Here is a 27,831-nt window from a genome sequence, read left to right as displayed (position 1 = left end):
AAGCCAGGGCACAGAAGCCAGCTGAGCTAGCTGTTGAATATCATTGCTCCCAGTTGGACATTATAGGCTACAATGAAGTTATAACCCTCACCTGCCTTATTATGCAGTTCCTTGGAGGAAAAATGAAGACTTCCTCCCCTCCATCTTCTGCTGCTCACGGTATAAAACCAGGCTTCTTGCTAATTAGGCTTTTGCATCCTATACACATCTCTTCTGCCTCATTGGAGTCCCAAACCCTCCACACAGGAGGTACTCCTTGGTCTTGTGCACATCCTCACAGACCATCTCCATTTCCCCCTCCCAGTACCCTTAGCTCCCTCAACTGGGGATCTCTGTTTAAAGCATGTGATCTGCAAACTGGCACCTCAGCTGTGGGAGCTGACAGGCCAGCCAATACAGAAACTGTGAACTTTCCTAGTGCAGATATTAGCTCATTCCCAGCTGCCCAGTTTATTAAACGTGTTTGAGATGGGCTAACATGTTAAATGAGTAGAGGAAGGATGTCTAATGGACACAACGTAAGCTTCATTTTTTTAGGAAGCTATGCTAAAACACAAAAAAACAACCAACCCACACCCTTAGGACAAACCAGACATTTATTTATCAAAATAATTTGCAGAAGTTAAAACAAGCTACACAACTGGCTGTAAAAAAGGCACATGTTCTTTCCTTCCAAATAAAACCATAATTGGCATCTTCAAAAAAAAAAATATTTTTAGGACTTCCACAGGAAGATTTTTACACAAATTTGGCAGTTTTTACCATTGATCACAAAAGCTAGCTGAAAATGTGAAACATGCTTATTTCCTTAATTCTTTATCAGAAGCTAGAACTACAAACATGAAATTATCACACAAGTTACATTGTGGAACACATTAAAATTCACTGAAAGAACACGAAGGACTTGAACAAAGCCTTAAAGAAAGTCAGGATAAAGGATTGGTATGTATAAGTGATATCTCTATAAGATCTGATGTCAGACATATGTTTGTCCTGTAAGACTACAGGCTATTTGCACATTAAAATACACATTCTGCACTGGAATCTGATGATTCTTCTAGGACCTTGAAGACGCCCATTTTTTCCTTTTTAACTGTTTCAGAAGTTTTCATTTGATCTAGGATAAAAAACAATGATGAACAGTAACAGATGATCATCTGCAATCTTTCTATTCAAGTACAGTAATGCAGAGAGAAAAGTCCATCTAGCAAAGGGAGGGAACGCATTTTTGTTTCATCTGGACTTGAAAAGCAAGTTCCTTGTTTAAAAATCATATTGCTCATTTATAAACAGTCAGCAACCAAAGATCTGTGCTTGGAAGTTATTTCTCTGTTGCGTACTTTAAAAAACAAACAAAAACCCCACAGCCAACACCTCTGACTAGATCTGAATAGAGATAAGCAGCTTTAAGTCTGCCTGTACCAGTTTTGTCTTCCTCAGAAGAAAACAATGCAGTAAACCTAGAGAGCAAAGTCATAGGGAAAAAAAGCGCAGAAAGTTATAGCCTGCTATCTATGGTTTCCCCCCCACCCCCCAAGAATTAGAAGGTCATCCCAGTGAATATAAAGTAAAAAAAAAAAAAAAAAAGTACTGTCCTTCTGTCAGATTTAATTATTGTTTACAGGGGTAGGGGGTGGCATTTCAATTTCTAAAGCATTTTTTGCAGCTAATTCTAGCAAGTATTCAGGACATAATGCTAGAGTAGTGTCTTTTTCCCCTTTTTATGGCAATTTTAATTCACTTCCACTTAGTATAATTAAGAAAATATTAATAAACAACCATTATAAAATGTGGTACACACTAACACACAAGATAAATGGCACCTTTTCCAACCTGAAAGGACAAATCAGGTTGTTTTAAAGAGACGACTTATGTAAGCTGTTTCAGCCTGAACTTGTAAAGATAGAGGTGGATCATATTAAAATCCACCATCAAGAACCATTCTCAAGAGCAACAGTCAGCTAACTGAAAGAGGCAGTTTTATGAAACCATTTCCTTAGATAGTCTAGGAGAAATTGTCAAGTATAGTAGCTGTTGTTTTCTCCGAAAGCAAGCTATACATAATTACAATTGTTTAAGGCTAGCTTTGACTTTCACTTGAAATTCTTTAATGACTAATTTTTCTACATCTATGTTTTTACATTTATTTGTCCTAAAGATGCTGAAGGAAACAAAGCATACCAAGTTTAAAGGAACTGGACAATAATTTTCTCCTTTCTCAGAAAAGATCTTATCCTGATCAAGAATGAGAATTTACGCAAGCAGACAGCCTAAAAAGCTTTCTAGGTTTGATCCACTGATGCAAGCCATGATAAGTCTGAAAACTCCATTTTTTTTTCCCCCAAAAAATGTTATTAGACATTTCAAGATGAAATTAGTTCTGGTAGTATCAAAATACGTTTTTAAATAAGCAAATTTTCTGAAATAAATGCTCTTCTGAGGATAATTTCTGTTTTCACAGAAACCTCCAAGAAAGCTGCTTTGCAGAATAGCTCCTAATCTATGCTCTTCATTCACACAAGCACACACTACGTTTGAATGTGGTTTTCTGGAATCCTTTCCAGTTTTATTATTTCCTCTTTGGCAGATCCAATTGGAAATGCCAGCAAATGGACCAAAGGACCTTTGTATATCCACCATAGCTGCGGGGAAGTGAAGCCATGACAGTTTTCTATGTATAAAGACTAATGACTCTAAAGGCTCTAATAAAGAAAAACTATTTATAAATAACGATTTTAACTATCAAAGAGAAAAATTTGATGAAAACTAACTTACCAATAAGATCACTTCTATCCAAGAGCAACTCTAGATCTTTATCACCGATTACTTTTTCTTTAGATCCTTTAACCTCTCTGTTGAAGAAGAAATAATATCTCTTAACACAGATGAAAGCCCGTTACACAGTTAATATTGCACAGAACTCAGTTTTCTGCATAGCAGAATCCCCAGGACATTCTTTCCACTACTAAGATCCACATACCACTGTGTAAGACAAGAGAGCTATCTTTTTGATACCTATTTGCAAGCTGAAAGTTATAAACTTACGGTTTTAAGAAAAATGTGAAAAATCAGCATACCTTTCATAGTCTCTGGATTTCAGTAATTCTATTAATTCCTGAGGGTCCAAGCAGCTCTTTGATTGTGCTAGACCAGATTTGCCACCTTTAAACTGATCTGTGTGGGGAAAGAAAAAAATTTTAGGAAAGTACAGAGGCAGAAACATTAATAAATCCTGTCTATCAACAATGCTAGAGGCAGAAACATTAATAAATCCTGTCTATCAACAATGCTGGAGGAACAGAGAGAAATAATCTACTCTTGCACATCCAAACTACCTCCTCGAACTAATGTGATGTTTCACTGTTTTAGCCCTCAGTTAAATGCAACTTAAGTTTTGAGGCTAAATGGTTTAAAAAAAGTATGTATCAGAGGTGCATGAAGAGTTTACATGCAGGCCTTCCACTTTCCTAGCCATAGTATGCAGAGGAACTGATTGAAACACCAACTTGACATGCAAACACGCACACACAGAGCAGAAAAGCCATTAGTTCTACTTACAGTAAAAACATTGCTAATAAAGATAGATGGTTGGAGTTTGCTTCCCTTATAATGTAAGCTGGTTGAAACAAAGTAAGCAGCATTAAGGGTTACAAGATAGGAAATATGGGAAAGATATGTTGTTTCTTTGCAGAACATACCTCAGTTTAATAGATTAGACAGACATGACTTAACACATCCAACATAGGCTGGTTTCTTCAAGAGATCATGTTAACACCTATCTACAAGTGAATCTGGATGTCTGCCCAAATATCCAAGAAATAATACAAGATTATTACCTAACTAAAGATGAACATGAACAAAACCAAGCTCAATCACGCATATTCCAAGGAGACAGGCAAGTCTTGGAGCGTCCTGTGCTCAGACTCTGCTAAGCTGCTTCTGTTTTTGTTAACACATGAGCACATTTTATTAGTGAGTCTTCATCATGCCCTTTCCTCACACTTTTGTTCTTTCTTATATCTTGGTTTCAAATTTCCTCCCAACCCCCTGCCCCATCTCCCTCGAAGGACTAGCTGTTTCTCTGTGAAGTGCAAATTGGAGACAAGTTCCAGAGGGGTTTGAGCTATAGGATTCTCACTAAAATGCATAGGGTTTTTTTTCCCCCCCCTGAATATATGTATACTATGGGAAGTTTCTAAATTCCTTACTGTTTAATATAAGGATAATTGTCAGAGGCCTATACCAGATTGCTAGAATTGCTATATTTTTAAAGCGAGCTTAGTATTTGGGAAATGCTACAGTGAACTAATGTTTGAATATGGCAAACAGAACAAGCTACAGAAGCAGAGCAGAACTTCCTCTAGCACCTAAACAACAGAAATTTAGCCCAACAGACACTTCAGTGCCATCGTTTTCTTAGACTTAAGCCCTGCTAGATAATCAATAATGCAACAAGAACCACCATTGTGCTGGATGTAGAATAAAAGACTACTGTTCAGTTCAGTGCTCGTTAATTAATGGCCCCAAAAGGATTTTTTTTCCCCCCCTGTGGTTATCACAGAGTACTCAAACTCGGAAGGACAAATGCAGACAGAACGCTGTAATTTTGTGCGGTGATTTCACAACTCTAGGATTTGCCCTCCGGACCAAGTTCAGTAGAAACCTCCAGAAACCAACTTTCAATAGTCTCTATCAATTTTACCAGTTTTAGTAGGCATACTCTCTACTCAAGCAAGTTTGCCAGCATAACTGGAAAGCCCATCTCCAAACTTCACATCATGAAAAACATGTAATATACTATATTGCAATATAGTAAACTGCTAGCAGTAAGATTTTTTTTATCTGATTTTCCCTTTATCTTCTGGTTGACTTAATTTGATTAAAAAAAGATGATAATCAAGTCAGACTTGTCATTTACCTCCAGCCTTGACATTTTCCTTCTTAGAAGTCTAAAAACACTTGGGTAGAACAAACTGTCACCTTGCCAACAAGCTGCCAACAAGCGGCCTGGTTACACACGTTTCTTCCAGCCAGGCTCACTGCCCTATCACCCCTTTTTTTCCCCCATAAGAAACGGCCATAACATGCTGATCCCAGAATTACTGGAAGTACTCTTCCTTCATTTCCCGAAGACATGACCTGTAACACGTTAAAGAATGCATTTAGGAAGGCAGTACTATATAGCTACCTGTTGGATAGATGAAGCTATTTGCATTTGAGAAGAAATACTAAAGGGTCTCAAACAGAGCAGTAAGTTCTCTCCTGGGATTTAAAGAAATCTTTTTTTTTTTTTTTAAACACGAAGACATAAAGAAAAATACTAACTTTTGTGTATAATCAGCTTCTCCAGCTTCCTCTTGGCAGCGGCTCTCTCCACAATCTTCTGGTCAATAGTATTTGCTGTCACAAGACGATATACAACCACTGGCTTTGTTTGGCCAATTCTGTGACATCTGTCTTGGGCCTGCAAGTCTGACTGGGGGTTCTGAATAGATTAAAAAAAGTTAATAATGCAGCTAACTTAATTTCTTTAAGAACCGTACCACAGGGAGCATTTTTAAGCAGTGAGCTCCGAAGGTCAGACAGAGCTGAAGCAAGCAGCTGGAAAGCTATGGTACAACTCAGCTCCACAACTACTTGCATTTAACCTAGCCCATGCTGAGCTCTGCTGCTACAGCTCTGTAGCTACAGAGTTGGGGTAACCTGACTAGCTTGACTGCTTCAGCACTTTATGATGCAGTTTAATAGGTGGATACCTTTTGCATTAAAAATTTATCTGAGGTTGTTAGCTTTGTTGTAGGGGGAGAGGAAATGGATTTAAAATTTTTCTTTTTCCAGTGCCATTCCTGAAGTTCCTTTAGCTTTCCTGAAAGTAAATGCAGTTGTGCAATCAGCAGAGCTGTATATTAAAAGAAAGTGAAGAGGCAGACATCCTCCATTCCCCTTCCAGACACTTCCTTCCATACCTCTTTTCTTCCCAGCCTTCCCCACACTTGCATGAGCAAGAGGATCCTAGCTAGCTAAAACATGGATGGCAACTCACAGGAAGAAATTTGAAGGCCTGGTGCTAACAACCCAGCTGTTGGAACTGGGGAACTTGCAGAGTGCCCAGCAGCTTTCAGACTTCTTAGTAAAATGAAAGAAGGAAACACATCTCCAGAAGTAACAGAACAACTCCTCTTGCTTTTGGTATAATTCAGGGGACAAACAAGTTGGCCTTGCAAAGCAGCTTTAGGTTTGTGTTGGATAAGCTAGGACGTTTTCACCCTGGGCTTTACAGGTCATAAAAAGCCTGTCTGCATATGCAGCTTATATTGTCATCACATAATATTTCATTAAAGTAAATTATGGGTTACTTAATGATTTCTAAGAGCAGCAACAGAGAAAGCATTTTATGACAAGCGTCATGAGGTAAATACTTCTCAACATACCCAGTCACTGTCGTAGATGATAACTGTATCTGCTGCAGTTAAGTTAATGCCCAAGCCTCCAGCTCTTGTACTCACTAAGAACAGGAAGACTTCAGGGTCAGTGTTAAATTGATGCATCTGGAAGAGAATTTATCTATTACAAACAGCAGGCAGATCAAACAGAATGTAGCAAATGTTTTATTTAAAAAAAGAACAAAAAACTTGTGTTTAAAGTTTAACAAGAAGAACACAAATACAATATAAAACATGCTGTCAGAGGTCAAATTAAAGGTCTAAGAAACATTGCACGCATCTGGGACAACACAAGATCACGAAGCGAAGCAACTGTATTTTCCTACCTGATGATTCTGGCCAATGAGTTGTCCAACAGAGAGGAGACTACTACAATGACATATGGCCCAAATCACATGCATCTCCACATAATCTACCATCCAATTACATTTTGTTCTCCAAAGCAAGCACAGTCTATGCTGGCAAAGCCTAAATACCTATCCACCTCTTGACACAAGCAGCAATCTAAAAAAAAAAAAACAGCAGCCAACTTGACTATTACTTCCAATGAGGCTGTACACCTCCTCCTCTTACAGAGGAACTAGGAGTAACTTCCCAGCCTCATGCTCACCATCTAAGCCTGCTTTCACTGCAAGACGCTCCCAACTGTCAGCACAGTTCCTACTAGGTCTACAAAACCAGTTAATTCCTAGCTTACTTTGTCTCCAGCGGGTACATACAGCCAGGGGAGACAGCATGCAACATGGCTATGGAGGCTTCTCTTGCACCTCTCCTGGGAAGCTTGCATGCTTGACCGGCTCTCCGAAATGCCTGTATACCAATGCACGCAGCATGGGGAATAAACAGGAAGAGTTAAGAGTTCTGTGTGCGGTCGCAGGGCCATGATCTCATTGCAGTGACAGAGACATGGTGGGATAGTTCACGGGACTGGGATGCTGTCATGGATGGCTATGTGCTTTTTAGGAAAGACAGGCCAGGAAGGCGAGGTGGTGGAGTTGCTCTTTATGCGAGGGAGCAGCTAGAATGTATGGAGCTCTGCCTCGGGGTGGATGAAGAGCAAGTTGAGAGCCTATGGGTAAGGATTAAAGGGCAGGGTAACATGGGTGACACTGTTGTGGGGGTTTACTACAGGCCACCTGACCAGGAGGAAGTCGTCGATGAGGCCTTCTACAGACAGCTGGAAGTAGCCTCACGATCACAGGCCCTGGTTCTCATGGGAGACTTCAACCACCCTGACATCTGTTGGCAAGACAGCACAGCTAGGCACAAACAGTCAAAGAGGTTCCTGCAAAGCATTGATGATAATTTCTTGACCCAGGTGGGTCAACGACGCCAACGAGGAGAGGTGCAATGCTAGACCTTGTACTAACGAACAAAGAAGGTCTAGTTGGAGAGGTGAAGGTTGGGGGCAGCCTTGGCTGCAGCGACCATGAGATGGTGGAGTTCAGGATCCTACGAGGAGGGAGCAGGGCAATAAGTAGGATTGCGACGCTGGACTTCAGGAGAGCTAACTTTGGCCTCTTCAGGGACCTACTTGGAGGAATCTCATGGGGTAGGGCCCTAGAAGGAAGAGGGGTCCAAGAAAGCTGGTTAATATTCAAGCGTCACCTCCTCCAGGCTCAAGATCAGTGCATCCCTCTGAGGAAGAAGTCAAGCAAAGCGGGCAGGAGACCTGCAGGGATGAGCAAGGAACTCCTGGCCAAACTCCAGCAGAAGGAAGTGTACAGAATGTGGAAAAGGGGACAGGCCACTTGGGAGGAATACAGGGACGTTGTCAGAGCGTGCAGGGATGCGACAAGGAAGGCTAAGGCCCAGTTGGAATTAAACCTGGCAAGGGATGTCAAGGACAACAAGAAGGGGTTCTTCAAATACATCAATAGCAAAAGGAAGACTAGGGAAAACGTGGGCCCGCTGCTGAATGGGGCGGGTGCCCTGGTGACGAAGGATACAGAGAAGGCAGAGTTATTGAATGCCTTCTTTGCTTCAGTCTTCACTGCTAAGACCAGTCCTCAGGAATTCCAGACCTTGGAGACAAGAGAGGAAGGCTGGAGAAAGGAAGACTCTCCCTTGGTCGAGGAGGATCAGGTTAGAGATCTTTTGTCCAAACTTGACATCCATAAATCCATGGGCCCCGATGGGATGCACCCACGAGTGCTGAGGGAGCTGGCGGATGTTATCGCTAGGCCACTCTCCATCATCTTGGAAAGGTCCTGGAGATCAGGAGAGGTGCCTGAGGACTGGAAGAAAGCCAATGTCACACCAGTCTTCCAAAAGGGCAAGAAGGAGGAGCCAGGAAACTACAGGCCTGTCAGCCTCACCTCCATCCCTGGAAAGGTGATGGAACAGCTCATCCTGGAGGTCCTCACTAAGCATGTGGAGGACAAGAAGGTGATCAGGAGTAGTCAGCATGGATTCACCCAAGGGAAATCATGCTTGACCAATCTGATAGCCTTCTATGACGGAATGACTGGCTGGGTAGATGAGGGCAGAGCAGTGGATGTTGTCTGCCTGGACTTCAGCAAGGCTTTGGACACTGTCTCCCATCACATCCTCGTAGGTAAACTCAGGAAGTGTGGGCTAGACGAGTGGACAGTGAGGTGGATGGAGAACTGGCTGGATGGCCGAGCTCGGAGGGTTGTGGTGAATGGCGCAGAGTCAAGTTGGAGGCCTGTGGCTAGCGGTGTCCCCCAGGGGTCAGTCCTGGGTCCAGTCTTGTTCAATATATTCATCAGTGACCTGGAGGAAGGGACAGAGTGCACCCTCAGCAAGTTTGCTGATGATACTGAACTGGGGGGAGAGGCTAACACACCAGAAGACTGTGCTGCCATTCAGAGGGGCCTGGACAGGCTGGAGAGGTGGGCGGGGAGGAACCTCCTGAAGTTCAACAAAGGCAAGTGCAAGGTCCTGCACCTAGGCAGGAATAATCCCATGCCCCAGTACAGGCTGGGGGTTGACCTGCTGGAAAGTAGCTCTGCAGAGAAGGACCTGGGAGTCCTGGTGGACAAGAAGTTAAGCATGAGCCAGCAGAGTGCCCTTGTGGCCAAGAAGGCCAATGGTCTCCTGGGGTGCATGAGGCAGAGTGTTGCCAGCAGGTGGAGGGAGGTGATCCTGCCCCTCTACTCAGCCCTGGGGAGGCCTCCCCTGGAGTACTGTGTCCAGTGCTGGGCTCCCCAGTACACAAGAGACATGGCACTCCAGGAGAGAGTCCAGCGGAGGGCTACCAAGATGATTAGAGGGCTGGAGCACCTCTCCTATGAAGAAAGACTGCAAGAGCTGGGCCTGTTCAGCCTGGAGAAGAGAAGACTGAGAGGCGATCTGATCAATGTGTACAAGTATCTGAAGGGGGAGTGTCAAGAGGATGAGGCCAGCCTCTTCTCCGTGGTGCCCAGCGACAGGACAAGACGCAACGGGCACAAACTGAACCACAGGAAGTTCCATCTGAACCTGAGAAAAAACTTCTTCACTGTGAGGGTGACAGAGCATTGGAACAGGTTGCCCAGAGAGGTAGTGGAGTCTCCTTCCCTGGAGATATTCAAAACCCGTCTGGATGTGATCCTGGACAATCTGCTCTAGGTGACCCTGCTTGAGCAGGGAGGTTGGACTAGATGATCTCCAGAGGTCCCTTCCAACCTAAATGATTCTATGATTCTGTGATTCTGTCTGATCACCTGCATGCTGTTAAGAGAATTGGAAGACCACAGTATTTTTCAGGATTTTGTCCTCAGCAATAAGAGAAACCACTGCCCCACTGTCAGCCTGAAGCAGCTACTCAAATACTCTGCAAGCCTCAACTCCTCTGGGCTTTCCTGGACACTAGCACCTCCGCCACTGACAGCAGGTCGTTAAGCTGGGAAGAGCCTTGCTGAACTTAGGCTGGTGACCTGGAAAAGTTCTCTCAACTCACACCCATACCATGCTACAGTATGTACAGAAGCAGGGGACAGAGAGAAAAAGAAACAAGTTAGGCAGCTATTGTCACCCCCTTGAAAGCTTGCTGCATTTATCCCTTGTTCCCATAGTTTGCTGGAGGTACACTTCAGTTACTGTGCAGCGGAGGTTTGTTTGTTTGTTTGTAATAGAGACTGTAACACTGTTAGGGCCTCGCTGTTCTGCTTATGTTCTTCATTTTTCCTTTGCATAGATCAGCATTTAACAAAATTCTAGCATTCTTTTGAGCCTCTGGTTCATGCAGCTTATATGAAGAGGGAAATTGCAGCTATGCCAAAATGTTTTATATACCTTAAAAATTTAACAGGCAAAAAATGTTTAACATGGATAACTTGACAAACCGATAAAAGCCACAGGGGACAAAGACAGACCTAGTTTACCTGCTTCCTCATAAAAGGTACCACATGCAATTTGTGACCAAAGAACAAATCAGGGCAACGCCTCACAATTTACAAGATAAGCATGTTAGCATGCAAGTGCTTGTTACTGTTCCTACATCTGGTATAGGCTTGAACACACTGCACCTTAAATTTCTCATTTATCCCTTGGGCCTGCTGTGTTTACTTAGAATCTTTCTAGTGGTGAGCACGATGAATCTGCCTGCATTCAAGTTTCTTTCTATGCCAAGATAATATCCTCTAGCTTCAAAGCACTTTGCAGGCTGCAAAAGCTGACACCCAAATGAGTTGAAGGACAGCACTGCCTTATTCCTCCAAAGCATCTTTTGCTGGACATTTGTGACTGCTTCAAGCTGCAACAAGCATGCAAGAACAAAGGACTATACCAGACCAAATCCATGTGCTCTCTTGGCTAAAGTTACAGGTGTCCCAATAGGTACGCAAGATTATTTCCTAGGAAGTCTATTCTATTTGGCATTAGACTTGCAGTATGCTCCCACAGATGCTAGCATCACATCCTGGATCCTGGAAGCAATATGGGCAGGAGCAAAACTGGGATTAGCATCTGTTACAATCTAGATACATTATGCATGCCACATCTCGGCCACAGAGCATGTGGGCAGCCATGATTCTAGGCAGACTGCAAGATGTTGGTTAGTAACACACTTCACTACCTCAGTATTTTTGAGCAGTAGACATTAAAGCAGCAGCAAGGATGTCAGTCAACATACATGTCTCTTGCACATTAAAGCCTAAATGCTGTGTAAAATTGCACCCCAATGTCACAAGAACAGGCAGAAATTTTACTAACAGGCTCAAAGGGCAGGTACGCCTACTTACATTTTCTTCTCGCTCCGAGTAGGACATAGAGCCATCTAATCGACTAAATTTGAAGTCTCTCAGATAGCAGTAATCCATCAAAATGTCCAGCATCATAGTCATTTGTGAGAATAACAAGACCTACAAAACCAGGAAGATTCCTTAGTACCATTTTTGATAAGGAAACAACTATGCCAAAACAAGCACAAAAACCCCAACCCCTTTCCCACACATAAATTTACCTTATGACCTCTCTTTTTCAGTTCTGGAAGCATCCGGTCCAAGAGCAGAAACTTGCCTGAATTCTTTACTAGATCTTCATCAACCTTAGGAGAATGTGGCAGGGGGGAAGAGGGTGGGTTGTATATTAGAGGGAAGGACTCAGAGGTTTTCACCACTCAGATGCACCAACAAGAGCTGGCTGAAAATATTTTACAGAAACAAGCTGTACCATCTTTTAAAGTAAAAGCCATAACACTGGAAACACTTGTTTTAGCAAAGTAAGTTGAATCAGTTTAATCAAGATGAAATTATATCAAATCCACCATTTTATATGCCCAAATCTTTTTTTCTAAATTGTTTTCATGACATTTTTGAAAGGAGAAACCTTGATGATTTTTATTTTTTTGCCAATGGAACAGCACAGCTGTTTTCTCCCCAGCTTCTAGAAGTGGTAACTAATGTGCAAGGTTTCCACCTGCTGGGAATAAATAGCACTAGCTGAATAAGATACACATCAGCCAAGTGGTAAAAATTGACAGAGTAAATTCTTAATCTACTACCTTAGACCCCCTCTTGTTTAAGACAATTTCTTACACCTAATTTTTGCTGTGGGCTAAAAGCAGGGATGCCGAAACTTTTTGTGTCTGAGCCCCAAGCAAGCCATCTCACTAATTTCTAATCAATCTTCCCAAACAGGTGCTAGCTCCTGCATGTGGTGTCAACTGTCAAACAACCAGCATTTTATATACACTAATCACACCTCCTCATCCAGATTCAGTTATCTGCTTCCCCCAACCCTTTAATACACACTGACTTTCTATCGAAAAGCTTTGACAGTTTGCTCCTAAGTGCAGCTGAATCTGATGTTGCCCACTGAAGAGGCAACATGACTACATGGGCCTGCAAAGCTACATTTAGCATGAGTAAGCACCTTTAACTTCTCCTTAAACAAATTAATTAGTTTGTCCAAAAAAAAAAAAAAAACCAAAACTCAGTTAAGTCTTAAAGCTCCCACAAATGGCAATGATTCAATCTGAATTGCTATATTGCTAATTGCTTTGTGTAGATGAAGCTACCAACTGGCCCTTGTGATACGCGATATACCTATTCTGCATTTCCCTTTTGAGGGGGAGGCAAGATCCTGTGTCCTCCGAGCAGATTATTTTGTTGTACATACCCTCCCTGGAGCACCTTACACTTACAAGCTATTGCCATAGCTTCTGCAGTGTGTACAATCTAAGTCACGAACAGTTCACCAAGGTACAACATTTTTGGTTTTGAAGCCTTGTCTTTGTGAGTAGACCTTAGGGCAGACCCTGAAACAGCTCTTGAATCAGCTTGAATCAGTAGTCTTGCTCCCAGCAGACAAGTGCCTACATAACGACAAACAGCATCGCTACTGCAAAGGCTACAAGGGCACAGAGTCTGAACTGCTCCCTGCAACTGCTGCTGTAGGAAGCTTTAATGATTCAATCACACTGCTGCAATTCAATGGTTAGGCCTGTCCTGAATACACTGACACGGTAATTCTTCACTGTTGTCAGCTCAGACTATTGCTTCTAATGCCTTGAGTAATTTTTCTGGTAATGCTTTAAAAATACTTACCTTGAATTGCTGTGTAGCAGGGTCCAGTGGGTATTCAATAAGATAGGGGTGATTGCAGCATTTTCTCAGTAACATCATAATGTTCTGCAGTTTAAGGTTCACCTCCGAATCCATGGGAATGTTCACTTCTACCACCGGCCTTGAAAAGACATGTCACCTTATTATTAAAGTGATGTCTTTCTGTACTACGTTACAGACAGTGAAAAAACAAACACATGCACAACAATCAAGCAAAAAATTCGTGTGGAGTGCCAAGTTTCCTCAAAATCCTTCATAGTTAGTAAGGCTGTTACCGGTCCAACAAGAGAAGTTTGTCATGATTGGTTTAAAATACAAAAGGGTAGCAAGTAGTAAGCAGAAGATGGAAAAACAACTTGTGCAGGTCATCCAGCAGAAAAAGGAATAGAAGCAAGTCCCCTCTACCAACAAATGGTCAGAGTTCCTGTGGAACAACACATAAACTACTCCAAAGTCAGCTCTATGACTATCCTGGGGGTCGTAAAGAAGCCAGGAACAATCAAGTCCCTTAAGTCTCAATGCTGAACAGTGCACTGTAAAATGCCTGCCATTCTTGGTAAATTCTGATAGGCAAAGTTCTGGAGGCACATTGAAATAAAAGGGACATATTTAGTATTTGAAAAAAATATATTTTAAGACACCTCTCTCTCTCTACTTCCTCTTGCATTTTGCTGATCAATTTTTCCAAGTCATCAGGTGAACCATTATGTACTTCACAATAATCAACCTGTTTTCGACTGCGGCGTTTTGGTCGGCCTGTAGGACTCAATTCAACTACTTCTTCCTGCAGGAAATAACAATGCTATTAGCAGTAGATAGTTTCAGATGAAATACCTGCGCTGATTCAAGAATTGTCAATACTGCCAAGAGGTCGCAATGACTGTCCAATACTTAAGATTCAGTAGTCGTAAATTTAGCTACATAGAAAAAGTGGTCCACAACCTAAAGGTCCACAATTGTAGAATATGAAAGCTTCTGCTTGATTTGAGACCTGCATGAAAACTTTACTGATGTTTTACCAGAAACTGTCAGGCTATTGAGAATCGTCTTTTTTCCCTAACCTAAGGCTAGCCAAGAAGCAGCCGTTCGCACTCATTCATTACCTAGTTCTGCGCACATTGAGGTCAGTCACAATAATTACCATTGAAATAATTAACAAAAAGATTAGATCCAAAAGTTGAAGCAAAAAGTGGTTTTGGTAACACCAGCAATGAAACAACGCCCATGTATTTTTGCTCACGAAGCATTAGTAGCAAGTACACTTCTAACATCTGTTTCAGCAGATACCTCGTTATTCCCAAGCAGTTTCCTAATGGTGCGGTTTACAATAGCAGTATAGAAAGTTTCTTGCTTCTTTGCCAGTGGCGCATATACCACAACTTCTCGTTTAGGAGGAACCTCAAGAGCGACGTCAGATTTCAGTCTTCTGAGTAAGAAAGGCGTCAGAATCTGAAACGTTGAATGTGTGTTACAACGCCTCATGAAGTAATTAACAGGGCTAGTTTTAGAGCAACAAAAGGTTCTACTAACACAGTGCTATTTCGACAATTTAGACTAAGGGATTTAATCTTCAGAGTTCCATATTTCATTTTTTTATATAAACTCATACTCCAAAGGTTCTACATACATATTGCTAATAGATATATCAAAACAATCCATCCACTGACACTTTAAAAGTATTTTGAAGTCTTTAATAAAGGTGCAGCAGTCACTACCTGACAAGCTTTTCAAATCATTTTCATTAACGTAATTTTATCTTTATCGCATACCTCAGTTTTGCTTGCTACGTTTCTTACATTAAATTAAATGTTGTTGCAAGGGTAGGCCTGCACAAACTGTTAACTGCACCAAAGAACAAGTTTTTGTCAACAGTCTAGGAGATGCAATTTCTATCTTCCACCACCAGCTTAAGGTGGGAAAATATTATTTCTCTAAGCATTGACTTTTTTCCTTAGCCAAAAAACCCAACAAAAACAACAAAAAAAGTTAGTAATAATTTGATTTTGCTTTTGAAAACAAGCTATCTGCTTTTGAAAACAAATTATACAACTAGTTTGTCACAAGGTTTTACACCCAACACCTCAAAGTTACATAACTTCCCTCAAAGTTCCTTCAACAAGATAAATATACCAATTTAGTCTCTGCAAAAAGAGGCAAGCAACTGCAATTAAGTTTGACTAATCTTAGCTCAGTTCCAAGAACAAGAATGAGTCACTACCAAAGAGGTATGTCATTCTTTTCAGCACTTACGTGTGCTGTAAAGACTGAACAAAGCCCCAAGGCTAAGGAAATCCAGAAGTGCTGCAATAAAAGCCTTAGACCCAGAAGTCATCTCCACAAACAAGATTTTGACATGGTTTTTAATAGAGGCCAATGTTAGAAACAAATCATGAAAAACAATACAAAGAGTAAGGGAAAACCTGATGCAGCATATGCAAGATGTTTTGCTCCCTTTCTTTAGCAATAATGTCTTCAGCAGTTTCTGTAATGCTGGTAATGTCAAACCAGGATTCAAAGCTATAAAAACAGAGTAAAGAAGAAAAAAGGAATAGCTTATTTTATAGCTATTATTCTTTGCGACTGAAGTATCCTATCCTTCTCTTATCCTGTGATTTAAAAAGCAAACAAAAAAAACAGGAAACCAAAACACCAGCGTACATTGTATCTGCTGTTCACTCTCTATTCATAAGAGGTTTCTGAAATATACCTGTCTATGCAGATGCTCAGATTTTTAACTGATCAGTAAAACTACAAGTATTAACTGGAATATTCATTATGCTCTATTATATTCATTATAACCTATATTGTTTTCCGAATACAGACCGAATTCAACACTGTTTTGACCCTATTCCTCCACCTAATCTCCAGCTACTGCTTCAGAAAAGCATAGCTTTCCCACAGGTCCTGTCTGCTAGCCTCACACGGATGTCTCTAATGCCTTACAGAATCTCATACCGCACTAGGCACTTATGATTAGACAGCTACATCATCCCTCCATGCTCAGGGTTAGCTCATGCTTGGTAAGTTTCCACTAACCAAGCATGGAGCTGACTCTTCCTTTCTGAAGCAAGAAGTGTGAAGACACAATGCCTCTACCACAAAAAAAAAAAAAAAAAGTTACAGCCATACATTAAACAATTTTTTAAGCACTGATACAAGTTTAATACTTAAAGAATCACAATATCGCCCAAAGGAACAGAGGGCATAACTTTTGCCAACAGATTGCAACCTTTACCTTTTCAAATCATCAAACACATCTGGCAACAGGAAGTTAAGCAACGACCATAGCTCTGCCAAGTTGTTTTGCAGGGGAGTACCAGTCAAAAGGAGTTTATTGTCCGCATTAAATCGCTTTAGTTCTCTGATAAGACGGCAGTTCATATTTTTAATCCTGTGACCTTCATCCACTATTAGATACTTCCAGAAGCAGTGCTGCAAAATAAAGGATGTTTCAAGAAATCTTATCGTTACTCCATCAAAATACGCAATAGGTGAGCAGCACCAATGATTAAGACTAACTGATTCTTCTCATTAAAAAGAATCTATTTAGTGATCTTTCTCAGTTTGACAGACTAGACTAGATTAATCCAAATAGTTAATACCATAGATCTGCTTGGTCGAGAATGCATTTAGGAAGTTGAGGTGATTACAGAACTGTCACTTTGCTGCCCAGGTAAAAATGTGTTTTATGAAGTGGAGACAGGGCTTTTGCATAAAAGTTAGCATATGAATATGCAGTTAGTGTCTCTAATACATGCATGCCCAGGGAATAAATTAAGGTTGCATAGAACTTTCACTTAACATATTCCAGGATTTCCCTATCAGTGTCCTTTAACAGCCTTCTTACGTTACTTTGCAGCTTACTCTCTACAAAAATACTCACAGATGTATGGGTTTGAAACTTATACCAAAAAGTAAACAAGAAAAGGCACTGCATCAGCAATTCCGCTTCTTTGGCGGGCGGTCAGTAAACGCTGTACAAAAAAACGCTCTCCTCCCTGAAACAACTACGCCAATGTTAACCAAGACATTTATACACCAAGTACAACTTTTACTCCAAAAACCCTCCCAAACCAAAAACAGAAAAACCCAGGTTTTGTTCCACCTACTGAGAGGTAATGAAAAGAAAATGTGCGCTGTAATTATCTGTTTATTTCACTTTTTGGATTAAATGTTCTATTTTAAGAACGTCTTAAGCATAAAAATCCAGAGCTGCTGCTACCAAGGAAACAGCACAGAAAAAGTGAATGCCAATGTAAGTGCTGCAATATCACATCAGATAGACAGCATGCAGTTTTTTTACTGCATTTGAAAGCATTGCTATTAATAGCGATGAGGCATTCCACCTGTCACAGGATTTTCAGAACTTTGGTACCTGTAGGGCATTTCTGTCCCGCATGGCTATTTCAAACGAAGTAATGACCACAGGATGAATCTGCAGCGATCCTTGTCGCCCGTGAATTTTACGAACCAGTTTACGACGTTCCTGTTGAGCTCCATGATACAGCATTAACGGAATCTAAAAGAAATGAGATTTAGAAGTCAGGCCAATTAAGCTCATGCAAAGCTGTAAAACTAAATGGATGACAGGAGAAACAGTTAACTTACTTACAAGAAGACCATAAATATATGGCAAGTGCAGGTATAGTTTGTAGTAACCACATAAACAAACACAATTAAATTGATGTTCAATATAGAAAAAATTCCAAGACAAAGGATTAGAGTAAGAATTAAATAATTCGCTCTTTTAGACACAAGGAAGAAGAGAAAAGTCTTAACTTTTTTACCTCTGGAGTAAATCTCTTGAATTCAGACATCCAGTTCGGAAGAGTAGACAAGGGACCACATACTAAGAAGGGACCAGGGACTCCTCGCTCCACCATCAGTGCTATCGTTGCAATGCATTGGATTGTCTTCCCCAGCCCCATTTCATCAGCTAAAATGCCATTGATACCATTTTCCCAAAGCATCTGGACACACAGAGAAAAGCACATGAATGCAAAGGACCTGAAACACCTTAGGAACAATAGACACCTGTGACAACTTTCTCCAATAGGCACATTTTGAACCAAAATGGGAAAGACTTCTCCATGACCAAAATAAATATAAGCATCTTGTTACACACAAGACATGCATACATCGGTGTACGTGCTTCTAGCCAGTTAAGTGCCTGACTAGGAGGCAAACATGAGAACACTATCAAAGGGAAAGACAAGAATTAGCATTATAATTAAAAAGCACTTCAACAGCAAGCACAGCTCATACTACCCAAATTTTAACTCATCCCAGCTTCAAAGAATTCCCCTTACAATAATTTTGTTTGGGAGGAAAGCATTTGTGATATTTCAGTTTTATCTATCCAAGTAACTTCTGTCGGCACAGCTACTTTACCATAGGAAAAAAGGTGTAATTCCTGACCAACACAGCCAGCAGCTCTGGCAAAAGTTCATTGCACAGACATTGCCTATGCTGATAAGTAACAGAGAAACATCTCACAACAGAACAGAAAGGAAGACAGCAGTGCTTTTTGGCTGCTCAACCTATTCATCATGAATAAGAATCTCATACCTCAGGAACCAGCTAAGGAACCCTAAAACAGACCTACTCTCTTCCCTAGGCACTCCCCAGCAACAGAATGCCAGAGTAGGTTTAGTAGCATTCACTTGCGAGATGAGTCTAAGCTCATTAAAAGAGGATACATCCACTTGTGGGGCGGAGTAGGAGAATGGGGGAAGAAGATGATATGGCACTGGTAGCAGAATGTAAGTTAGCTCTGTCTGGCTCCTACGAGTAACGAGGAAAGCTGTTCTAATTTGGCTTGAAAGCAGAGATAGGAAGAGATTAAATACACAGATGGGCATTTTTTAAATGTCAACTTTCTTTAGCTTTTGCTTTCAAATGATAAAGACAAAACATTTTTAAAAACACTGTATTGATATCACTAACCACAGATTCCAAACAGCAATAGAAAAGATTTATCCATGTCAGGCTTGTAAGGTAGTGAGTCTTTAAACATGTATGGTGCTAGGTATTCAAATCTTCAAGAGTGGAAAGTAGTAAGACTCAAATAAGTAGCACGGACCTAGCGCTTTCAGAAAGTTCTTGTATGAAAAGGCTGAAGAGACAATCGAGTTGAACAAGAAAACAGATGGAGAGAGGGAAGACAGAAAACAACAACCAATAAGTCTAAAGAAAACCTTTACAAAACCTGATATCCTCCCCAGCCTGTAACTTTGCATCTGCTTCTTGACTATTTTGTTTCATAATGCCCAATTCTTGTACCATGAGAAATCATGAAGAACTGTCTGTTCCTTCTTCACCTCCTCTGTACTAGTTATGATTCCTAGTGGTTCCTCCTCTCCATTTCTCTGTCTCTAGTCAGTGACTGGGATTAAACTTTTAATCTATTGCTCCATACCCTGAGCCACTCCATGCCTTCCACTTGGTACCACCTCATGACACCTCCAGTAAAAATCTTTGGCTGCTGAAAAGGCACTGGCTGTCCATTAAATTTCCGTACTGGATCGAGGAATTGCTTGGCACTGTGCCGTACAGCTTGACACAGTCTATCCTTAATGACACTGTTTGAGTCTCCATTTTTTTGCAAATCTTCTGGACACAGGTTGTGAGAAGAGCTTTCATCCTACAGAAGAAAGTTCAAACAATACATGTCAAGTAGCATACAATTCAAAGCTCAGCTAAGACACCTCTGGAGCTCCTTGCAGGAATCTGTGCTGCACTTTTGGCAAATGTGCAGCTGTAATTTACTGTGCAATAAAGTACGACAGCCCCGATGCAAAGACTTTTTTTTGAATAACTGTGAGCGCAAGAGCGGAACTTCTTTTCAGAAATGATACTGTCAACGTGCAAAAATTCAATGCCTTCTGTATATTCTTTACTCCTTTGGAACTGAAAAGCAGCAATATTTACTGAAGTGATTATGCTTATGATCGGCTACCAATGAAAGCAAGCAGACTTAAAACCTGGCATGCAAAGGTTGGCATTTAACACTGATACTTCTGCTCTGTAAGTGGATTCTAGAGCGTCAGAAAGTGGCTCATAATGTACTTGCAGTTCTTAAGCTACAGCACAAAAAAGAAGCTACCACCTTTTATTCACTGTGTTTAAATGCTTACAAGAGGGTATACCTTAAGTAAGGGCTCATAAACTAACAAAAGCTTCTCACTTTTTCTTAGTAAACTGCTCTCTTCTTTATTTTCCAAATTACAGATGTTCTGTAAAGTATAATTCACTCTAAACCAGTTAAAAACAAAAGAGTTTTACCAGAGATATCAGAAAATAAATATTTAAGCGCACTTGCATCACTTCTTTGTAACTTCTAAATCAGGATTTCAATACCTAGCAGAGTGCTGTTTATTTACAGGAAAAGTTTAGAGATCTGCTATTAAGTATAAAAAGCCTTTCCTTCCTGCAGGCTTAACACACTTAAAACTGCAATAACACGTGCCAACATACCTGATTTTCCACTTTACTTTTTTTTGCCACTGATAAGATTTCCTGCAAACAAAGAGAAAAGAGCATACTCGTGGGCTTTTCAACCTTAAAGGCTACAGAATTTGCGCTTCAGGAGAACCTTGAAGTTCTAATTGAAAAAATCTGGACATACTTTAAGTGACTTTCCATACAACACCATTAATCAGGCGAGTGACTCTAAACAAAGGACATGCATCAGCAAACATACTCCAATTGCAAAGAGCATCTTCTGGAGAGGTATTGTCTTCATAGCTTGCCTTCCCAAATATTAAAAAAAGAATCCTACAGGTCTTACAAGATTTTTTGTTATGTAGAACTTTGTTGAAAGACATATGATCTCCTGCAACCACATATGAAAATTTACTGCTCCAAGAAACGCAGGTGTCACAACAGTGAACTGTCACCAGTTAAAACTGGTGTTACAAAAATCCAAACAAGCCCGTTTACAGTCATGGCCTACCTCTTTGGACATAATTTCTGAGATGTTGTATGTTCCATCTTCTCTCCCTCTCTTCTTTTTGGCAGCTGTAGGATAATATTTGAGATTATACAGCACATCAAATGTTAAGGGAACAAAAAACAGTACTGACAAGAAGCAAATCCTTATACATTACCTGATTTCTCTTCTTTGCCATCAGCTGGATTCTGACCCTAGAAAATAAACATGAAAAAAAGGTTCATCACCTTACGTAGCTTTAAGTAGGATGACATAGATGTAAGGAAGATGCAATTAGCCTCAGGCTGTTATCTTTGAAAACTTTCTGAAACACTTCTACAATTAAAGAGTTTATAAAATTACAGCAAAAATCATTCCTACTTCTAAACCAAAAAAGTTTAAAAACTCACAATGAATGTAAACCATTTCCTTGAATGAAAACAGGTCGGAAAAAGCCTCCTTAAAAAACACAGCCATGCTATATGATTTTTAAGCTCTTCTAAAGAATCTTATTATGGTTAAAAACAAATATAGTACAAAACCAGATCTGTAAGCCAAATGACTGGAGAACTTCAACTTATTTAGTTTACCTGCCTTGAACAGATGATCAAAAATGACATGATAATTTGTCAGACTTATTTAGAGTCTAGTTAGTCTTACCTTGGCAGATTTTAACGACATCTCTCTCTTTTTTTCTAACTTCTCTTTCCTTTTCTGTTCCTAAAAAGCCACACGCATTTATTATCTTCAAGGAACACCCTCAAGAGAACTATCCATTATAGAAATGATAACAGACATAGAGTACGCACAATTCTACATCAACAATATAATCTATCGACTTGATTTGTTTTTGCAGTCACACTAAAAGCCTTCAATTCTGACATTGTTTAAAATCATAAAGCTAGACTTGGGCAAAGAGGGTATAATCGCTCTGAATTACTTGTCAGTGAATTCCTTTAAACACTTTCAGACAAATACATTAATTCAGGAAGACTCCAGCAAAAATTACTGCCAATAGCACGCTACTAAAGAACATATTTATTGAAGTTAAGATTTGCATGTATGCATCTAATTTCTACATGTTATTGCTTGTATTCTGTCTAGAACAGAAAACAATATAAGTAGTCTACACTGCCTTTAAGGAAGAAGTGCTTTCATGTCTTGAAGAATCTAAGAGGTTAATTCCATCTACTATATTTACTTGCTGAAAGCAGAAATATCCTGGGGGGACAGGGGACACAAAGATCTGCGTATTTATCAGATTGAGCAATAAAAGACTTAATGCTGAAATAGGCATGCTATCGATGCGGTAATCATGAATTTGAGCTGACACATAAAACTAGAAAAATATTTTGGAATAAAAGTTCATGCAGCCTATCAATGTCACTTTCCTGAGAACATTCTGGATTTGAAGCTCTTCCTGAGATTGCTCGTCTCTTTGTCAAGCTCAAACTCTTATAGCTTGCCCATAAAACACATCAAATCATTTGGCGAAAGCTCTTATTCCGGAGCAACGTGGCCTCAGATCACAGTAATTTAAGTCGTTTGAAAGAGTCCTACATTCTCATCCTGAAGACAAGCCTCATCCTCAGCCTTTGGTAATTGGCACAACAAGCTGCACCACTTAAGTTTGTTAAATCTTGCCTTCTTCTATCTTTCTTCCAGGTTTTCTACTTTCTTTAAACTTTGTTTCTTATTATTTGAAGCACTTTTACTTTCTCTTCAAGCCAAAAGAAGAACTGTAAACCTGTCAGTGCCATCTCTTATGCTGTGCTTTTTCAATTAGAAGTCATGCTTATAGGACGCATAGGAGAAATTCTGATTATGTCAAGGATCACTGCACTCCTGGGCAGCACCTTCAGTAGATTTTCATGCTATTGTTGTAAGCCTAAGGGAATTTTTACTTCAGTTCAAACAACTGGATGGCAAAAAACAGACAGAGGCAACAGAGCTATCTATACCTATCTCAAGAATCCCCACTGCAGACAAGACCACACCTACCTCCAGTTGCTGCTGTTCCATTTTGGTAAGCAAGAACTTGGAATAGATGTTGCTTTTTTCAAGCAAGTGTTGAAGCCTCTTGTAACGCATTTCACTTGACTCCCTGTCCCAAGAAGTGCGGGCCTGGCCAATACAAGAAAACAAAGTATTTACAGATGCTTCAATGTTAATGCTTATAAAATAATAAGGGGATCTTCTACATGATAACTGCAAATGTCTCTCACATACACAAGCATTCCCCTTCCAGTCATTATATACCAATGATTTATGGGTATAAGGACCCATACATTTCTCTGAAGCGAATGCAGCTTGAGGCTGGATTCACTTACATATGTGAGCAGCAGCTCTGCTATTTAAGTGCTTCCAGTGCTGTAGCGCAAGGGATTCAAATGCTCAAGGTACCGAAACTCAGATTTATAGATTCAGATTAAGAAGTAATTTAAGTTTATCTGCAGCCTGCAGAATTAAGAAACAACCTACCTGGCAATTTCAGTACACAGTTTCCAAAGTATTACAGAAGACAAAAGCTTCCAAAGTACTACAAAGATACAGCTCCATATGTAACTTTTTCCAGGTACAGCTTTTCATCACGAGCAAGTCATTTAGACAACTACATAATCATTATGATTAATTTACTGCGGTCAAGCCAATTCCCAATAAGAAAATACCACCTGCTACTTGCTTTGCTTACTAAAAGAAACACACATGTACTTGAACGAATGCTGTTATCTTTATAGAATAAAGTAACATCTCTAGTAGAATTACAGTAAAACTGCAAGTAGGGGGTTGTAAATTACTCTTTGAAACTCAAATCCTTACTCCCCAAAGTAAAATAGCATTCATCTGGCAAAAAGAGTTGCCTGCTAGACTGAGATATTAATCAAGTGAAAAGGGATAAATTAGCATCTCCAAGAGAAACCTCAGAAAAGCAAGATGCAGAGCTTTACAAGATGCTTATCTGTGACACTGCCTTCAGAAGAAACACTGGGGGCAGGGCACACTCAGACAGAAAGGCAACAGAATTTTCTCAAGCTAAATAGAGGGGAGGGAAAAGGGATATTAGCTGAACAGTGACATAGAAAAGGGGAAAACTTGTTTCTCTCTCCCAGAAAACACACCTTTATTTTCACAAAACAGTTCTCAAGGTCATCCTTACCAAATAGCAGGAGCCACCTTAGCTATCAGCATTTCCTTTTAGGAGGGGAAGTTCTATCCCCACAAGTTCTTTGTGGACTAGATTGTCTCCTTGTGATTCTCCACAATGTTTTTATTTGTTTGTGCTCTCCTCCTTTCAGTTTTCTTCCTTCAGATGCAAAGTACCTGAGCTCAGGAAGACCAATTTTTTCTGGCAAAGCCAAAAGAGAATCTAATTAAAACTAAGCTACTTCATTCAGCTAACTGCTATTGCTCACATTTTGCTGTACTGGAACACAACACCCTTCCAATAATTAGTCAATCAGAAGAATTTGTCCACTGACTGAGAAAACTTCAAGAGAGAAAGCAGAAAACTCAAAACCAAACAGCTGAAACTCTTATAAGTTCTCCAAAGTAGGCACCCACCTTGTCCTTTGACTCAACCTCCAAACATCAGTTTTTTCATTATATAAAGTAGGCCAAAAATTTGTCACTCTTCTTTTCACTACTTTACATTCTCATACATTCGCAAAGTGGTATTCTGCCTCCAGTCCACAGAAAGGACAAGTGATTTCTTTGTTGAATTACAGTAAAAATCATCTGGCAGGGGGTTCACAGAAGTGACAAGCAGAAAGAAAACAGAAGCTTCAGGAACATGGACAGTTCCCTTGATGCCAGTAGCCTGGGTTTAGCGACACGAGCGAGTTCCCCTGGTCTGACTGGCTCCAGAACACACAGAGAGGACATGGTAGAAGTACCCAGGACAACAGAGCAACGCCTCTGATGAAGGGGAGCTCTGTGGATACTGAAGAAATGGAAAGAATATATAAGGAAAAAAAAAAAAGGGGGAAACAGTCCTGTCACGTTATTGTAAAAGAAATAAAATTTTAAGTCCCTTTAAATATCTTCTGTGTGATGAGATATATCTGCTTTAGAGCAGGACTTTCCTCCCTACCCTCTGAAAGCCTTTTCTTCAGATTTCTCTTTAGGAGTCAGATCAAGGAATATTTAATGAGAAGTTCAAATAGGCTCAATCAAGAGCCATTGATTGCAAGAAGCAAAACTGTGAGACTTCTGGGAGAATAAAATACTATTTTCTAACTGCAGTATTAAGGTATACCTTACTGATTAGTTCAAATTGCTACCTTTTGTGCCTTCAGAATAATGTTTCTATTTTTAACATGTCATTCTCCTGTGGGCTGAACACAAAGCTACCAAATTAACAGGGCAAAGGAAAAAACAGTAGTAGGGAAAAACAGAGATAGTATCCTGAAAGATAGCGGGGGGGGGGGGGGAGGAACAAAAGCAAAAGCTGATTTCTCAAATGCTTTGATTAACAGCATTAATTGTTTAGAAAGCAATTATCCAAAAGGCATTCAAGATGAGAGGTCCTTCACGCTTCTATTTCCTTACACCCAAGGTACAAAAGCTGACATTTCAGGTACTCTGATGCCTCGGTGAGGCGTATCAGCAGGATGAATTCAGCGCCCACCTCGAGAAGCACCAGGTTTGCACGCTCTCTCCCCACAGCAGAGTCTCTGCTTGACACCAACGTTTGAAAACACTCACAGAAAGAGAGCAACGGCAGGTGGCGACGACCACCTCGCCCGCGTTAGGGCTCTACCACTGCCTTAAGGCAGTTTACAAGAGCTTTTCACAAGCCGGCCGGCCAGGTCCGAGCCCCCCGCTCTCCGGGCGGCGCCAGGGAGGGCTCTGGCCGGGCCGGCCGGCTTGTTTCTTAATAAAACAAGCAGCGAGGCGAGGAAAAGAGATGCTGCGAAGGCACGCAGAAAACTCAGCCAGACGAGACCCCCCTCGTTTTTAACCTGTCAGCTGAAAAACGCAGAAGCCCGCGGCCGTTGGCAGCCCCCCGGGGCAGCGGAGTAACGGTCGCGGCCGCCCGGCGGCCGTTCAGGGCGGCCCCCTCGCCCCCTCCCCGCGGGCCGCCCCTCACCTTCTCCAGCATCTGCCGCTCCTTCTCCCGCCCCGCCGCCTCCAGCTGCTGCTCCTCCTCCAGCATGGCCGGCGTGATCACCGCCTGCTCCTCCATCTCCGCGCCCGGCGGCTCTGCAACGGACACGGACACGCACTCGCTGACGGCGGGCCCCGGCGGCGGCCGTCTAGCCTGCCCGCCCGCTCGCCGCCGCCGCCGCCGCCGCCCCGCTCCCCGGCCCGGCGCGGCGGAGCCCCTCACCGCCGTTGCTGGCCGCGCTCCGCGCCGGCATCGCCCCGCCGAGCTCCCGCGCACTGCCCCGCCGCCGCCGCGCGCCGCCCGCCTCGCGAGACCAAAAACCGCGCGCTGCCCGAGCCGCGCGAGAGCCGCCGGCGCGCTCGCGAGATCGTCTCGCCCCGCCCCCGACGCGGCTCCGCCCCCGCCCCCGCCCCCGCCCCCGCCCCCGCCCCCGCCCCCGCCCCCTTCGGGGCCGCTCCGGCGGCCATCTTGGCTCCTGGCAGGCAGGCAGGCGGCGCCTCACATCCGGGCACCGCGGCGCCGTTGCCCGGGCCCGGCGTCGAAGCGGGCTGTGCGGGGGCCGGCGGAGCCCTGCTTGTACCCGCGGGCGCTGCGGGGGGGGGGGGGCGGCTCTCTGCCCGCTCCCCAGCCTGAGGGCTTCGCCCAGTTCCAACGCCCCTTTTCTGACTGTCTCGGGGAGGGCGCCGCGGCCCGGCGGGAGGCCTGCGGCGGCCTCACGGCACGCCGGGGCCGCCGGTGCGCCCCCTTCCCGCGGAGCGAGGGGCCGGGCGCGGAGCTGCGTGCGGCGGCCGCGTCGGCCGGCGGGCCGAGGCCGAGCTGATGGTCTCCGTCAGCGCCGGAACCTAACTAGGGGCTTGAGCGCTTCTGGTTGTGCCACAAGAGGGCAGAGGAAGGCTGAAAAGCCGAAGGGGAGCTATGCTTCCCTGAACTGGTGGGGAAGGCTTGCTTGCCCGAAGCGTAGTCTGCATTAAAGCGGGTGTTTCTGGTGTTCAGGACACAAAAACTTTAGCTGGATCTCAATAACACAAGCTGCCAAAACACGTTTGGGCTTATCTCCTCACCTCACTTCCATTAAAAAATGCTGCAACTGTCAAGTGGGTCGCTGTTTCAAACCCTCTCTACGCACGTGCGGGCCAGAGCTCCTGGCTCTAGAAAAGACCTGGGAAGAGAGGAGGGGGAGGACAGAAGAAGCAGAAGGGCAAACAAGTGTGGCACTAACGGAGGCAGCGGGCGTTCTCCTCGTTCCCAAAGCCTTACGGGCTGATTCTAGGTCTTGTAATGTGGTTTATGGAAAAGTGATTTTGCGAGGCACAGTCTGGAGGCTGACATGAGATGGCTGTG

The 27,831-nt window shown here is 42.2% G+C and overlaps 1 protein-coding gene across 1 annotated transcript; it reads right to left on the bottom strand.

Moving 5' to 3' along the window:
• Nucleotides 1-578: 578 nt before the first annotated feature.
• HELLS (helicase, lymphoid specific) lies at nucleotides 579-26,817 on the bottom strand. The gene is made up of 22 exons (XM_068950336.1): nucleotides 26,713-26,817; nucleotides 26,473-26,585; nucleotides 23,385-23,507; nucleotides 22,044-22,103; nucleotides 21,562-21,598; nucleotides 21,408-21,472; nucleotides 20,930-20,971; nucleotides 19,872-20,096; nucleotides 18,241-18,423; nucleotides 17,829-17,972; nucleotides 16,689-16,885; nucleotides 15,874-15,970; nucleotides 14,741-14,902; nucleotides 14,095-14,237; nucleotides 13,436-13,574; nucleotides 11,851-11,934; nucleotides 11,630-11,749; nucleotides 6,432-6,548; nucleotides 5,326-5,485; nucleotides 3,078-3,174; nucleotides 2,776-2,852; nucleotides 579-1,117 (listed from the first exon to the last, which is right to left on the bottom strand). Exons 1-22 carry the CDS (start codon nucleotides 26,741-26,743, stop codon nucleotides 1,020-1,022), a joined length of 2,514 nt encoding a protein of 837 aa, XP_068806437.1. The 5' UTR covers nucleotides 26,744-26,817; the 3' UTR covers nucleotides 579-1,019.
• Nucleotides 26,818-27,831: the final 1,014 nt, after the last annotated feature.

Source organism: Struthio camelus, chromosome 7, assembly GCF_040807025.1.
Source record: "Struthio camelus isolate bStrCam1 chromosome 7, bStrCam1.hap1, whole genome shotgun sequence".
Taxonomy (NCBI): Eukaryota; Metazoa; Chordata; class Aves; order Struthioniformes; family Struthionidae; genus Struthio; species Struthio camelus.
Note: the sequence above shows the minus strand (reverse complement) of the source record. Positions and strands in the feature narration are given on the sequence as shown.